This window comes from Notolepis coatsorum (genome assembly GCF_963971535.1).
Source record: "Notolepis coatsorum genome assembly, chromosome: 2".
NCBI classification, from domain to species: Eukaryota; Metazoa; Chordata; class Actinopteri; order Aulopiformes; family Paralepididae; genus Notolepis; species Notolepis coatsorum.
Window position 1 is genome coordinate 23,980,546 of NC_140166.1, and position 16,757 is coordinate 23,997,302.

General features: G+C 45.8%; 1 protein-coding gene across 2 annotated transcripts in view; it reads left to right on the plus strand.

The window, feature by feature from the left end:
• Positions 1-16,757, plus strand: part of mtmr12 (myotubularin related protein 12) — a gene marked incomplete at its 5' end in the record, with an annotated part of 98,665 nt that overhangs the window by 48,322 nt on the left and 33,586 nt on the right. For both annotated transcript variants that reach the window (XM_084307913.1, XM_084307914.1), the window contains one exon: positions 117-240. In XM_084307913.1, the coding sequence (XP_084164039.1) occupies positions 117-240 (124 nt within the window). The remainder of the gene's footprint in view (positions 1-116; positions 241-16,757) is intronic.

The following is a 16,757-nucleotide window of genomic DNA, read 5'->3' on the forward strand; positions in this document are numbered from 1 at the left end:
CTTTGGATAAAAGCGTCGGCTAAATGACTAAATGTAGACCAGCCGCCGAGCTATAGAGCTGCTGGTCGCAGCTACAACCCTGACTTCCTTCCTTCCCGTCCTGTGGTGTTTTTCAGAGATGCAAAGGAAACAGAGGACCATGATGTTCGACTCGGCGGAGGACTGGGATCTGGACATAAGGAGGACTAAAGGAGGATGCCGATTGGTCACGGAGAACACAGACTTTGACCTCTCGCCACAGTGAGTCTGTTTTTAAAGGTGCCGTGTCGTAGTTTCAGCCACTAGGTATCACTAGAGCACCGGCATCTCAGACCAAAACAAAGGGGCACATCCAGTCTGTGCTTTGGCCACATATCCTCCTCCCTTTTTAGTAATTATTTCTTGAATATTTCAAGGAGAGTTTGCTTACGAGTGAGCTGCCATGTTTTTATGATTCCCATGGCCGAGAGGCGTCCGGCTCATGAAATTCTGATCAAACTAGGCATTGAAGATTAAATATGAATCAAGGAGGATCTAAACAATGGTTAAAGGAAGTATCAGAGAACTTGGCAATGGAAAAGCTAGGGAAAAACAGAGTAGTTTGAAAGGACGTGGGTGACATTTATGAGGTTCTTGAAGGGTGTGAGAGTGTAAAGGAAAGAGATAGGAGAAAGGAGAGTTTAGGGACAGGAAAGGAAAACGGATGAAGGTAGAGAGGCCGAAGAGGGTTTTTATTTTTATGATTTCTTATAATTAATGTTACTGTTTTTTTTTTGTAAATGTAAATGTCCATTTAAATTATAATTAGGGATATGGAGGGGGTTAATGTATTTTGTCATGTATTTCTGTCATGTATAAAAAAAAGAAAATACAATAAAAAAATATCAATCAAGGTCTAGCAATTGCGTGTATTAAGTACACAGGTGGAGCTACACTATGCTTACTAATTATACTGTCTGAGGCAACAACAAGTATTAAGTACACAGGTGGGGCTACACTATGCTTACTAATTATACTGTCTGAGGCAACAAATATTACACTATGTTTATGCTGTCTGAAGCAACAAAGACATTGCTACATCAGAGAACAAATGTATTGTTAACTCATTGACTGCCGGGGATTAGCCATGGCCCTGTGGTAGCATTGCCATGCTTTAAAAGATGGGACTGAGTCACCTTGTTTGTAGAGCTATAACTATATTCTATATTATAGCTATGGATACAATACTATGGCCCATTTGACATCACCTATCTATCGTTCAATATGTGAAAAAGAATAAAATGTTCCATCCATAAGTTCCTGTGTTATACCGTGGTGAATATAAGTATGGTTTTAGAGCGGTCTAGGGTAATTCATGAAATGAGTTATAGCCCTACACGTCAATTCCACTATAGACGTTGCCATTTCTTGCCTGTATACGCTATTATCTCTAAATCAAATCTATATCATAGGTATTATGTTCCATCATGAATGCATGAAAGGGGGGGGGGTCGTTTCTGATTATTTGATTGTCAGTAACGGCATTCGTATTGAACAAGCTGACTCTAGAGCTATGTGGCAGGGGCTCAAAACGATGACAGACTACAAAGGCGCCTCCCTCAAACTGAACAGTGACATCTCCTTAGCAAACGACCTCAATACCTTCTATGCGAGGTTTGATGCTGGTAATAACAACACCAGCTCACAAGCCTCGGCAATGGGGGGGGGGGGGTCGGCTGCTGATGGAGGCGCAGTGTTCAGGGTAACAGAGCATGAGGTGAGGCGGACCTTTAAAAAAGTGAATATCAGGAAGGCAGCAGGTCCGGACGGCATCCCCGGCCGCGTCCTAAAAGTCTGTGCCGACCAACTGGCCCCAGTATTCACTGACATATTTAACCTGTCCTTAGAACAGGCTGTCATCCCCACCTGCCTGAAGAAGTCCACTATTATCCCTGTACCCAAAAAATCCAAGCCTGCTTGCCTCAACGACTACCGCCCTGTAGCTCTCACCTCCATAGCCATGAAGTGCTTTGAGAAGCTAGTAAAGGGCTACATCTGCTCCTCCCTCCCCATCAACATGGACCCCCTGCAATTTGCATACCGCCCCAACAGGTCCACGGAGGACGCCATATCCCATGTGCTGCACACAGCAGCATCACACCTGGACAAGAGGCAGGGGAACTATGTGAGAATGCTATTCATCGACTACAGCTCGGCATTCAATACCATAGTCCCCTCCATACTCATAGCCAAGCTCAGGGACCTGGGCTTGGGCTATGACCTCTGCCAGTGGGTCTTGGACTTCCTGACTGGCAGACCCCAGGTGGTGAGAGCAGGCAACTGCACCTCCTCATCCATCACCCTCAACATAGGGGCCCCCCAGGGCTGTGTTCTGAGTCCCCTCCTCTACTCCCTGTACACACACGACTGTGTGGCTCAGCGGAGTAGCAATACAATCGTCAAATTTGCTGACGACACAGTGGTGGTGGGCCTGATCTCTGCCAACGACGAGAGGGCCTACCTGGAAGAGGTCAAGGTCCTGGCGGGATGGTGCCAGGAAAACAGCCTCTCCCTGAACGTCAGCAAAACAAAGGAGATGATTGTGGACTTCAGGAGGTCGGGGGTCAAGGACTACAGCCCCCTCAGCATCGACGGGGCACCGGTTGAGAGAGTCAACAGCTTCAAGTACCTCGGAGCCTACATATCCGAGGACTTGACATGGACCACACACATTAACAGTGTGGTGAAGAAGGCACGACAACGCCTCTACTTCCTCAGGCGCCTAAGGAAGTTCCAAGTCAGCCAGAAGATCCTTAAGAACTTCTACTCATGTACAATAGAGAGCATCTTGACCGGCAACATCACCTCCTGGTTTGGGAATAGCACTGCAAAAGACCGAAGCAGACTACAAAGAGTGACACGTGCAGCCGAACGCACAATTGGAGGGGGGCTCCCCACCCTCCAGAACATTTACTACAAGCGTTGCAAGGGCAAGGCTAAGAGAATCATTAAAGACTCCAGTCACCCGAACAACTGCCTCTTTGAACTGCTGCGGTCAGGCAAGCGATACCGGAGTCTCAAGGCGAGCACAGAAAGACTCAGAAGTAGCTTCTATCCCCAGGCCATCAGGCTGCTAAACGAACAATGAATGAACACTACACAACAACAACCACCAAACGCACATAGCACACACATCCACACGCACACACTCACTTTAAACAAACACACTGTAGCACCCACTCCACACACTTTATAGCACACACCCACTTTAAACAAACACACTGTAGCACCCACTCCCCACACTTTATATTTATGGATGAAGGATTGCACTACAACTCGTACACCTTACTGTAAATTGTACCTAAAATTGTACCTCATCCCATTTCTGCTTTGCACTAGATAGTACTGTACATTAGTACACTGCATAGTATTGTGTATTGTATATTATATGGTAACTCAGAACATTGTACATATGTCTATACCGAACACTGTGACCTCATTTTCTTCTTCTAAATTCATGCTATATTATGTTATTATGTTATTTGATACTATCTTGTCTAGCACAGTCTCTGGAGCGTAACAGTAAGAAGCATTTTGTATGAAAGTATTCTGTACTTCTGTATGACAACTATTAAAGAACTTGAACTTGAACTTGAACACTAAAAATGGTTATCAGCCCGATCTGTGTAAAAGCATTGCAGGATCAAGCTAAAATTGACGTCAGATCATTCTTACCTGTGATCGGGAGTATTCCAAAAATAATATTCCAATTGTTTGATAGCCATCTGGTACATCCAATGTCCATTTGGCCCACGGCATAATCCACCACAACATATGGATCGGGAATATTTAACGCGCTTCAATGGAACCGGCAGAACGGCTCCCCTCGCCCGACAAGGAAACATGAAACCAGAGACGTTTGGCCGTCCCACAGGCGAAGATAGAATGGTACAAAGGGTGCTCGATACCGCCGTCTAGCGGGATGCGGCCGGTATTGCACTTTTACATTCTCAGGCTGATTCCCCATGTTAACCCCGAGTCCGTGTGGCTGTAATGAATAGAAATATCGAATAAAATAAATAACGATCAAATAACGAGTATACTCGTTGGCGCTCAACGATTGGCGCCCAATAACGAGTATACTCGTCGTTGGCAGTGAATGAGTTAACAACAACAACAACAACAACAACAACAACAACAACAACAACAACAACAACAACAACAACAACAACAACAACAACAACAACAACAACAACAACAACAACAACAACAACAACAACAACAACAACAACAACAACAACAACAACAACAACAACAACAACAACAACAACAACAACAACAACAACAACAACAACAACAATTAGGGATGTCCGATATTATCGGCCTACTGATATTATCGGCCGATATCGGCATTAAAATGTGATATCTGAAAATATTGGTATCTGTTCAAAAAAAATTATTAAAATGTTCTTTACATTTCTATAACCTTTATTTACCCAGGCAAGCAAGTAAGAACAAATTCTCATTTTATTTATTGTCAAAAGTATGCATAATGTTGTGTTAATTCCACAACAAGAGATATGTAATGTTAATTACCTGAAATTATTCCATTTTTGGGGGGGGGGGGGGGAACCCTGCATATATCGGTATCGGTTGATATCGGTATCGGAAATTAAGAGTTGGACAATATCGGTATCGGTAAAAAAGCCAATATCTTGTGGCGTTCACTACCCTCCTCGCTAGGAGACTTATTCTCTTTAAGTGGATACACCCTTCCCCACCCACTCACAACAGATGGATACATGAGATACTACATTGCATTAGGCTTGAACAAATCAGATTCTCCCTAAAGGGCTCCCTTGAAACATTCCATGTGACCTGGCAACCATTTCTGCAACACATCGATACCCTGACTATCAATGAAGAGACTTAGAAAGGATAGAGCCTTACACCTCTAACTGCACTTCCTTATCTTTTATTATTATTTTATTCCTATTTTCTAATGTCCCCCCCCTTCCCTGTCCTGGTATGTATGGGTGTGAATGAGACCCCGGGGGGATGGGTGGGTAACTGGGGGAGGGGAACGAGGGACACGGCTGCAGAAGATCAAACTATTCAAGAATTACCACAACACTATAAGTAGGGGTAGGGGAAGGAGTGACATAATATCATTGATGACTTTCTTCCATAGCCACATCCGTGCTAGAGAGTTTTTCTTTGTGTTTTTAGTTTTTTCTTTATCTCTTTTTATCTAAAATAATTGTGCACAATGCAGATGGGTGAATGAATGAATGAAAACTTTATTTAACAGATTGCAGAATGGGTACAATACAGTACGGCTCAATACATACAATTGTTAAGGGGATGCAGACCTGAGAAAGACGTTTGTCTTGTTTCCATCAGGGTCCCCCATTTTCAATTCATATAGACATATATGACATACATGACATACAGATAGTCAGTACTGCTACATCTATACATTTATGACATACCAGATTTGCAAATACAGTACTGTTTGTGATACAGAAGGAGTCAAGAAAAGGGAGTATATACATTTGACGTAGAAACTGTACATTGGAGGAGGTTGGGTGGGGGGGGTTGGGTACATTGGGATATTGACAACCATACTGGGTAATTTACATTGGAGGTGGTTGGGGGGCGGGGGGCACACTGTATAAACAAGTAACACTGTACATTGAGGGGGGGGGGGGAGGAGACACTGTACAAACAAACACAATTGTACATTGAACTATTGACAAAACCATACTAGGTAAATGACTGTACATTGGAGGGGGTTGGGTTAGGATATTTACAGGGGCCAGTGTTGAATTGCAGTCTCCCGTAGGTGTCCCTTGAGAGAGGTTTTGAAAGTGGGTAGTGATCCACATTCCTTTACAGCTTTGGGTAGGGCGTTCCACATTGATGTGGCATAATTGCGAAACGTGTTTAGTCCCTTATTTGAGCCGAATCTGGGTTTAACATGATTTGTGGAGCTCCCTCTGGTGTTGTGATCGTGGTATTCACTGACCTTTGGGAAGTATTTTGACATGTACATGGGTACCTTGGTCGTGTAGTGTATCTTGTAGACCAGGCCCATTGCAAGTTGTTGTACTCTGTCGTCTACTCTAAGCCATCCTAGGTTGTCAAAGTGGGCAGGGGTGAGGTGGGTTCTAGGAGTAAGGTCAAGCAGTAGTCTGACCAGTTTGTTTTGAGATGTTTGTAATTTTGTTTTTAGCGCCTTTGAGGTGCTTTGGTACCATGAGGTGCAAGCATAGTCGTAGTACCCCTGAATGAGTGCTCCTGCCAGAGTCTTCAGGGTGTTCTTGTTTACCAGAGAGGAGATCCGGTACAAGAATCGAGTTCGTTGGTTGACTTTTTTTATTACATTGGATGCCATTTTGTCACAGGAGAGATTAGCCTCTAGGATGGAACCCAGGTAGGTAATTTCATCTTTCCTTGTGACAATATTGTCACCCACTGTAACTGAGAAGCCGTCGGTCTTGCTGAGTTTGTTATTTGAACCGAAGAGAATGGACTCTGTTTTGCCCATGTGTAATGATAGTTTGTTATCAGCGAGCCATATGCAGATTCTGCCTAGTTCCGAGCTGAGGGTTTTTTCAACCTGTAACTTGTTCTTGTCAGAGACCAGCAGGGCTGAGTCGTCCGCAAACAGGAACAAGTTGCAGTCACAAGCTGACGACATGTCATTTGCATAAATTAGGAACAGTAGCGGTCCTAGTATGCTTCCTTGTGGAACACCACAGCTCACTGTGAGGGGGGGGGATAGGGTACCGTTTACCTCCACCATCTGTTCCCTCCCCTCAAGGTAGGATTGCATCCAGCTCACTGATAGACTATCAAAACCAATTGCTTTTAGCTTGTCAATCAGAATGGAGTGATTGACCGTGTCAAAGGCCTTTTGTAGGTCCAGCATGACCATGCCGCAGTATTTGCCTGCGTCCACCTCTTGTTTGATGTGGTCATTCAAATAGAGAAGGCATGTGTCTGATTGATATTGTTGTTGTTTTTTTGTTTTTCTTTCCCAGCAACATCTATGCTATGTGTTTGTATATTTTGCAGATGTGTTTGTCAACAACCTCGGTGTGGGGGGGATGGGGTGGGAATGAGGGAGGGGAAGGGGAAATGAGGGGGAAAAAAAGAAAAAAGATGGAAAATGTACAATACCTATAACTGTAAATGTTCAATATGTTTTTCCTGCAATAAAGAAATTTATAAAAAGAAAAAAAGCCAATATCGAGCATCCCTAATAATATGTGTATAGCACCTTTCATACAAGAATTGCAGCTCAAAGCAGTAAAATAGACATAAATGGAGACATAGGCATAACATTGACAGAATAAAAGCAATGCATAAAGTGCATACAGAATAGAAGCAGTGCTATAAAATAGCTCTCATTTACAGTACAATAATCCCAGTGTGGATGGAATGAGGAACTAGTTCAGCGCCAGAGGTCGCTGTGGGCGTATGGCCGTGTGTGCCAGTGCTGTAATAAATGGGGATACATGCCGGTGTTTGCAGTGCTAAAACTATATTAAATATTATAGCTATGGATCTAATATCGTCGATTGTCATTGAGTTTCTTCCGGTCAAGATGCAAAAAACAGATAATTTTTTCATCCATACATTCCAGTTTTTTTCACCGTGGTGAATATGAGTATAGTTTTAGAGTAATTCTGTGTAATCCCAGGAAACGCAGCTAAACAGTGTTTTAGTGCATTTCACTATAAAGCGTGCCATTCCTCGCTTGGATCAACAATCAATCTGAAATCAACGCTATATTATCGGTAGGGATGCCCCCGAAACCCGGTTCTAAACGGGAACCGGTACTACGGTAAATTAGAAAAAAAACAGAGTATTGATAAACTCCGACGTTATCGGTTCTGCTATCGGTAGTCTAGGAGCGGATTAGCTACGGAGCTAACATCCATCTGCGACGCAACGGTGGCAGCAACGCTGGAAAAGGAGTAACGTTAACGTTATGTCGAGTTCATACTACACTACACGTATGAACTCGACATAACGTTAACGTTACTCCGTTTCCATGAAGTGTTTATTAGTAGCAATCTGTTGTTGAAAATGTAGCGTTAAAAATCTCTGTGCATAGCACCGAAAACCAGAGACGCGAGGACAGGAAGTCGTCATGAAATCGTTGTAGTCATATTGTAGTCTTTTAGTCTTATTAACTAAAAGATTTTAACTAAATAAAAAGCAGCACTATTTGATAACTGAGTCATGTTTGCTATGTATTTCTTTCTTTAGGGGAGTAGGACATTTGTTTCACAGTTTTAGCATGATGTTTTATAGATGGCTAGGTTAAACACAGGTTTTTGTTTTTAAGAGGGGGGGTTTGATTTGATTTGATTGAAGTTTATTTCAAATATGCAACACAACAAACAAACATCAAGTACAGATATGGCCTTAAGCCGTTCAAATAATAAATAAAAAAATACCGTTAAGCAGTATCGATAAGAGTAGTAGTATCGATAAAATCCTAACGATACCCATCCCTAATTATCGGTATTATGTTTCATCATGCATGCATGAAAGGGTGGGAGGGGGGGGGGGGGGGTTCTATGCTTCGATTGTCACCAACGGCATACGTTGTGGAGTAACGTTACAGGACACACACGGATCACAATGAAGGCATGCTCGGATCAACGCAAGATCGATAGCATATAGCACTTACCTTGACTAGGATGTACTGCAAAAAGAATATTCCAATTATCTGATCGCCATTCCAAGTATTGATGTCGATCGTGATGCCAAGATAATCCACCAAATCACATGAACCGTCGGTGCTCGAGTCTCCCCAATCCATGTGTTATAAACGTTACTCATGCCCGAGAAGGAAAACCCGGACCGGACTTCTTAGATCGACACACAGCCCAAGCCAGAGGGTTTCCAAGGATGTGCAATAGCGGCCGCAAGGCGTTAGGCGGCGGTATTGGACGTTTGCGATCTCGGACCCGACTTTTCTCGGGTTTGGCGCCCAACTTTCGGCGAGTTAACCCGACTTATGTCGGGTCTGGCGTCCAATGTGTTAAGTGGCAGAGTGTATTAAAACGCTGAGGTGAAGAAGTAAATTTTTACCGTACTTTTGAAAATATTTAGTGATCTTGCCTCTCTAATGTCCATACGTAAGGTGTTCCATCGCTTTGGTGCATAGTTAGCAAAGGCTGCATCCCCGATCTTCTTTTGGCTGGGGTTGGGAACCTTCAATAAACCAATAGTAGATGATGTCCTAGGGGGCATATAGTTGAGAATTGGTAATGTAGCTTGGTCCTAGGGCTGGGCGATATAACGATAACGATAAATATCGCGATATATTTTAATAATCGATATCGAATATCGAAATTAAAAAAAAATCGAAAAATCGTTTTTTTTTTTTTTTTTTTTTATTATTATTATTTTTTTTACCTGCAACAGGGCAGTTTTAAAACCAGAGACAGTGGACAGACTTGTCTTTCTTGCCTGCAACTTAAAGTAATGGCTTTGCTTGTCCAAATGACAATACTGACCAAATTCAGATTTCTTTTTCTCTTGTCCATTTATTTTGTTTGCTTTCTAATTTAAAATACATTTTGAAACCGTCTGTACACAGTAGGCTATGTGTGCTAGCAGAACTAGACTCCAGTCACGAGTCACAGTGCACATGTGCGGTGGTTTGTCCACCAAAAAAGCGCCAAAAGATCGAAAATAAACTAGCAGAGCCAGAACTGTTCAACTCCTCTGGAGCCACAGCCAGCAGAGAAGCCGGTTTACTTTAGCTTTTAAACCAGCTGCAGCCTGAGAACTGGAGTGTGAGGGGATGTAACACTAAAGATGGCGGCAATGACAAAGAATTGCTGCAAAATAAACATACATCTGTTGTTAAAATAATAATATAATAATTGATAATTATCGATATCGAGAAATAAAATAAAATTATCATATCGTTATCGCGATATGATTTTTTTCCATATCGCCCAGCCCTACTTGGTCCTGTTCCATTTTGTGCTTTATATATAAGGAGGAGGACCATAACACCACGCATTCCAAGATGGCCACGCCTGTGTTGGCAGCTAGTCATCTGAGCTGGATGTTTGTTTGGTTTGTCCTGTTTGTATGTTCTGTGTTATGTGTAAACAGTGCACAATCAGTGGCTGTGTATGATCGACATACCTTGCTGAACATACGTGAGACGGTGTTGTGCTCCCTATCCCACCGATCTGAGCAGTGGAATTCCCACTGGGCCCTGCGCAAGGAAATCCCTGGAAACATCTGGACGTCCTCCTGCAGCTGTCCTAGGACTAGGCGGCCCAGAAGACGCGGCAAGCGAGCTGGATCTGCGGTGAAGCGTCGGAGGTTAATCCGAGAGCGCACATCTCTGCCCAGTCGCTGTGCCTTTTCCACGACCTGGGACTCTGGCGTGGGTCTGTCCTGCCTCCGGGCCATCCTTCCTGCATCCCCGTCGCAGCTATCGGCCCCCACTCATGTGATCCACCGGCGGCGGCTTACGAGTATGGCCCCGGTGTCCGTGTGTCGGCGTCCTGGAACCTGGCCCGGTTGCCTGCGGCCGCTACCTCGAGCCTCTACGTTCGGCAGAACTGGATCGGACTCCATCAGCTTTGGATTAATAAATGCTAGATCCATAGCCAACAAATTGTTCTTTTTGAATGACCTCTTCGTCTCAAAGGACTTGGACTACATGCTAATTTCTGAAACCTGGCAAAAAACAGATGATTTTGTCCACCTCAATGAACTGTGCCCACAGAACTGCGCTTATTCCTGCGCCCGAGGTCCTCCGGCCGAGGGGGTGGACTGGCTGTTGTCCACCGGGACTGTTTCTCCTCACGGAGGGTGAGTTCTGGAACTTATTCATCATTCGAGGTACTTGTGAACAAAATTGGGCACACAAACCCCTTTCACTGTGTATTGATCTACCGACCCCCTGGAAAAAATAGCTCGTTCCTCGCTGATTTTGGTGACTTTCTAGTGTCCATTATTCGCTTGGACAGGGTCTTGCTGATTGGAGATTTTAATATCCATGTAAACAAGAGCTCTGATAACTTTGCCACTGACTTTTTAAATGTTACGGACTCGTTGCATTTCACCCAGCACATCTCCGGTCCGACGCATTGCAAAGGCAACACGTTAGACCTTGTGTTCACGATTGGGTTAAAAGTCAGCAATGTTAGCACAGAGGAGTTATTGGTGTCCGATCACAGCTGTATTTTGTTTAGCCTAGCGTTCGATAATGACTTTGTTCCATTGAAGTGTGTTAAAAGCTCTCGTATTATCAATAGCACAGCTATAGATAGCTTCCTTGCTAGCTATGATATAAATGTTTTGGTGTCCTCTGTTGATGACGTTGATTGTCTGGTTAACAAATTCAACACACACTGTGCGGCCATTTTAGATGACGTAGCGCCCCTAGCAACATGCAGCGTTCGTCCTGTGAACCCCTCCCTCTGGCTTGACAACAACATCTGTGAGCTCAGTCGTAACTGCCGCAGAGCAGAGAGACGCTGGAAAACCTCTCATTTAGAAGTTCATCGTCTATACCTCAAAGAGCTGAGGGCTGAGTTTAATAACTCAGTAAAGTCCGCCAGGGCTACCTATTTCAGTAATTTAATCTCATCCAACAAGCACAATCCCAGAGTATTATTTAAAACCATTAACACACTTGTCAGCCCCCCCCCCCCTACACCAGTGCTGTCAAATGAGGACTGTAACCGCTTTCTTCAATTTTTTGTCACCAAGGTTGCAAACATCACTCCTTCACTATCCCCCCTTCCCCTCCATCCCACCACTCAAGCATCCCTGAGCGATTTATCACCTGTCTCTCTGGATGATCTCACCATCTTAGTCACCTCCATGAAGACCTCCTCGAGCCCCCTAGACATCCTTCCTACATCCATGTTTAAGGAAGTTTTCTGCTCTGTTGGCCCCAGTCTAGTCACTATCATAAACTCATCCCTAGCCTCTGGTTCTGTCCCAATCTATTTTAAGGAGGCAGTCGTACAGCCACTCCTTAAAAAGCCCAACCTAGACCCCACCATCCATAACAATTTCAGACCCATCTCCAAGCTGCCTTTTGCATCAAAGGTGTTAGAAAAGGTTGTAGCCAACCAGCTCACCACCCACATGTCGCAAAATAACATCTGTGACAAATTCCAATCTGGCTTCCGCAAACTCCACTCCACTGAATCTGCCCTTCTCAGAGTATCCAATGATCTCCTGATGTCTGCTGACTCTGGTGAATGCTCTGTTCTGGTCCTGTTAGACCTGAGCGCAGCGTTTGATACGGTCAACCACTACATCCTTTTGGACAGGCTCAGGGAGTGGGTGGGCATCTCTGGGAGCGCTCTAAACTGGTTTGCCTCTTATCTAAGGGAGAGAACGTTCTCGGTGGCCACTCCTTTTTGCCATTTACATGCTTCCCCTAGGCCTACTCATCAATAAATTCACCGGCATTAAATACCACTGCTATGCAGACGACATACAACTACTCTGCTCTTTTAAACCCGACAACTTGGAGAAACTCAGCCTTCTCCAGGAGTGCCTGCTCGGCATTGAGAGCTGGATGGGGAGTAACTTCCTCCAGTTAAATGCAAAAAAAACAGAGGTGCTGATCGTAGCAGCTGAAAAGACTGCAGCTAGAGTGGCCACTCACTTGGGGTCCCTTAAAGACAACATATGTCCCCACCTGAGAAACCTGGGTGTTGTCTTCGACCAGGCCATGACCCTAGACAAACATGTCAAAACACTCACACGCACCTGCTTCTTTCACCTCAGAAACATTGCAAAACTACGCACCATTATATCTCACTCTGAACTAGAACTGTCCGTGCATGCTTTTATTTCCTCTAGACTTGACTACTGCAACTCACTTTTCACCTGTCTCACCAAATCATCCACAGACAAACTACAAATGGTCCAAAATGCTGCAGCCAGGCTACTCACAAGGTAAAAAAAATCATGTCACATCACTCTCATTCTGGTATCCCTGCACTGGCTCCTGGTACACTATAGAATTCACTTCAAAGTCCTCACTTTCACTTTCAGAGCACTTCACGGTCAGGCCCCTATCTACATCACTGAACTCATCCATCCCTACACCAACACCCGCTCACTCAGATCTGCCGATCAGCACCTCCTGGTGGTCCCCAGGTCCAGGCTGAAAACAAGGGGTGATCGAGCCTTCGAGGTGACAGCACCAAGGCTCTGGAACGCTCTCCCCTGGACCTGCGAACTGCTCCCTCTGAAAACTCTTAAAAAAAAAAAAAAAAACTAAAAACACATTTGTTCAGACAGGCTTTTGGTCATACATAGGCACTTTTTCTTGTCCTCACTGTTCTATAGTTTTGTTTTAATTAGTGACTCATGATTTTATCCAAATTCTTTTATTCTACTTTTTCTATCTGGTTTCACTGTTTTTAACTGCTGTTTGTTGTTGTTGTCATTTATTTCTGATTTTGTTTTATTATGTTTTTATATTAAGCTGTAGTGTAAAGCACCCTGTGCATTCGTGCTGTGAAGGGTGCTATATAAATAAAGGTCATCTACGTTTCTGTTGTTATTTCTTTTATTCGTTATTGCCATTCATAACCCATCGAGGCACCTTGTGCATGCTGTCCTGAATGTGTCTGAGATTGCAGACGGTCAATACCGCTGCCTAATGCCTTGCGGACGCTATTGCACTCCATTTGAAACGATGTAGTTCTCTGCCGAGCTGCGGCGTGGGGGCGGGTTCTAAACACTCCGGCAAGACAAGCAGTCACCACGGTTGCCTCGACGAGTTCATCCGCCCGCCCGTTCATGTGCAATGCTGGATAACGTTGGACAAACGATCGCGATGAATATTTGGAATGGCGATCAGATAATTGGATTATTCTTTTTGCAGTATATCAGAGACAAGGTGTTACAAAGGGTCAGATTAAACCGAATATATGTATTTATTGATATGTATTGCATAATATTTGTATATCGTTTGATATCCCTTGTGTATTCTTTGTACATATACACGGAATGTCCCTTTAACCTAGTAGTTACTATAGCCCATAATATTTCATTCTCCTATTGGATGGCGTGCCACCAGGCGCCAGTGACTTACCCCCTAGAGCCGACTTCAATAGTGCCGACGAACATGTCCCAACTAGCCCCGGGTCCGCGTAGGAATACGGCTACCGAAATACGAATGGTACTATTTGTTCACCGTGCATATAAATAGGGCGCAAGAAATGTAGAATTCCTCTTAGTCCCTTGTCCCGTTCAGTCTCGTTCAGTTCCAGTTATCCAAGTGACGTCTCTCCCCACTACGCAACGTAGGCAGAGTAGGGCTCGTATTGCCCCAAGATAGAGTCTCGTGTTATCCTAATACGTTTGTTTAACGTATCGTTCGCTCCCTACTAGTAAAAGCCTTCATTACGAGTCAAAGACCACGTGAAGTGGGTAATTGTGTGTCTACATAGAGCACTTATTGCCGCGTGCTAATAAGGATAGTAACGTCAAGTTCAACTGTGAACTACCGTGCACCACGGAGGATACCTACACCGGTGATTGCAGAGCCACCTTCCGGCAGGATTATTGCTTTTGACTGTGGCTGCTGGAGCAGAGAACCGCCTACCCCGCTGCTACTGTGGGATCTACACATGCCCGTGAGGACATCATTCGAGCCCGTCTCTGTTGGAGCAGAGACTCCACGGCTTCCACCCGCGCTGCTGCACACTGGAATTACAGCGGCTGCTTTTCCCCGCGGAGCAGGGAGTAATATACCGTATCCAGGTGCCTTGTTGAAGCCCCTGTTGGACCCTTGACTTTGTATAGAGCATTGCCTCCCCCTGCTGGCTTAGAACCGGTAGTACCCCCCTTTCAGTATCTCTAGTATCTCTCCTGAGTACCATAGATAATTACTAATATTCATTATTGATTTGCCTATGCACATTCTATTTGCCTTATAAGCGCAATTAAAGTATTGTTGTAATACCATTTGATGTAATAAATATTCTAAACGAGTATTTGTGTGGAAACCGTGTTATTGTGGAGAAGTTCTCATCATATACCTGTGTACGGTATTGGCCAGTAATGTACATAAGACGGTAGTAGTTTAATGATACTAATACTTGATTAATACAGTCAGGGAATTGTACCCCTCAGTTACAATTGGTCCTTCGAGCCCCGGATAATAATTAGCGTAATATTGATATAATATTAATATTGACATGGCCGATGACGAACACTCCACAAACGGTTCTCCTAAGCTAGATCGCCCGCAGCGCAGACGGCAGCCACCTCCCTATCTAGAGGCATACGCTGTCAGTCCAATACCTAGCTTTAAAGGGAACTTAAATACGGATAAAATAACTAAAGCGGATAGTAAAATTATGTCCGACCCTACCAACCAGGCTACCCTGCCAACAGAGGCCCTAGTGGGTTCTAATGTAACTGACCAAGCTCACGGTGGGGACCAGGAGGGAACTGACACGACTTTATCCCCCGACAACGCCGACGAGGTAGTCCCCGGAGCGCTCCAGGATAAAGAAAGCCCTCCCGGGATGGAACCCGACCCACCACAAGAAGAGACGCGCACCCAGGAGACGGATCTCCTCGGTACGCAACAGGAGAACGGGTCTCCAACAAGTACTGCCGGGAGCCGATCGCCCCGAACGGCGTCTTCCCCCAGCGCGGCGGACAAGATGCTGGCGCAAGCACTCATCGCCACCCTGGCAGCCTCCACCGAACGCGATCGACTTCAAGCGCAACAGACGCGCGAGCGCGAACATTTTGCAGGCGAGCGAGAGCGCTTCCAGGCGCAACAAAGGAGTGAAGACGACCGCATAAGACTGGAGACCAGACGCCTCCAGACAGAAGAGAACATTGAGAGAAGCCGCGCCGATGCACAGCACGCCGCCGCCAATGCACAGTGCGACGTCGCAAATGCACAGCTCCACGCCGCCCATGCCAGCGCCAATGCCCAGCGCGACGCCGCCTACGCACAGCGCGACGCCGCCCAGGCCAGCGCCAATGCGCAGCGCGACGCCGCCAATGCCCAGCGCGAAGCAGCGCGCGACGCAGCCCATGCCCAGCGCGAGGCAGAGCGCGACCGGCTGCAGGCGGAGCTGATGGACAAACTGGTTGCCATGGCGACACCCCCTCACTCCGCACGGAGCTCTCAGAGATCGTCAAGATATGGGTCTAGGACACATTCCCCTACCCGACGAAGCGACCCGGGACTCCGCCAACAGGAGGATCCGGTCCACGTCTCCGAACCCCCTTCCCGGCCGGTCCATACGAGACCCAGCAACCGGGAAGAATCGGACCACGCCGAGAGACTGAACAGAAGACTCCAGGTCCTAGCAGAGGAAGAGGAGGAGGAATGTCAAGCCGACCAGCAGCAACGTACTCTGGCCCAGGAGGCCCAGTACAGCCCCGACCAGCAGCAACGTACTCTGGCCCAGGAGGCCCAGTACAGCCCCGACCAGCAGCAACGTACTCTGGACCAGGAGGTCCAGTACAGCCCAGAAGTCAGCCCCGAGGCCCTGCGCTACAAACCCCCGACTCAACTCACGGGTGAGTTTGACGCACCGCCAGCCCCGAGGAACAGCACCTGGGTACCCGACTTTCGGTACTCACCAAGTACCAGCCCAAGACGACACGCACGGGGAGACTCGCCTAGGAGGCCTCTTCCCCAACGCTCACCGATGTGCCAGTCATCCATGACATCGTACCTTGGCGCACCGACGTTTCCAGACTTCACCCATGAGAACCGAGCACAGTACACGGAGCTACGGATGTGC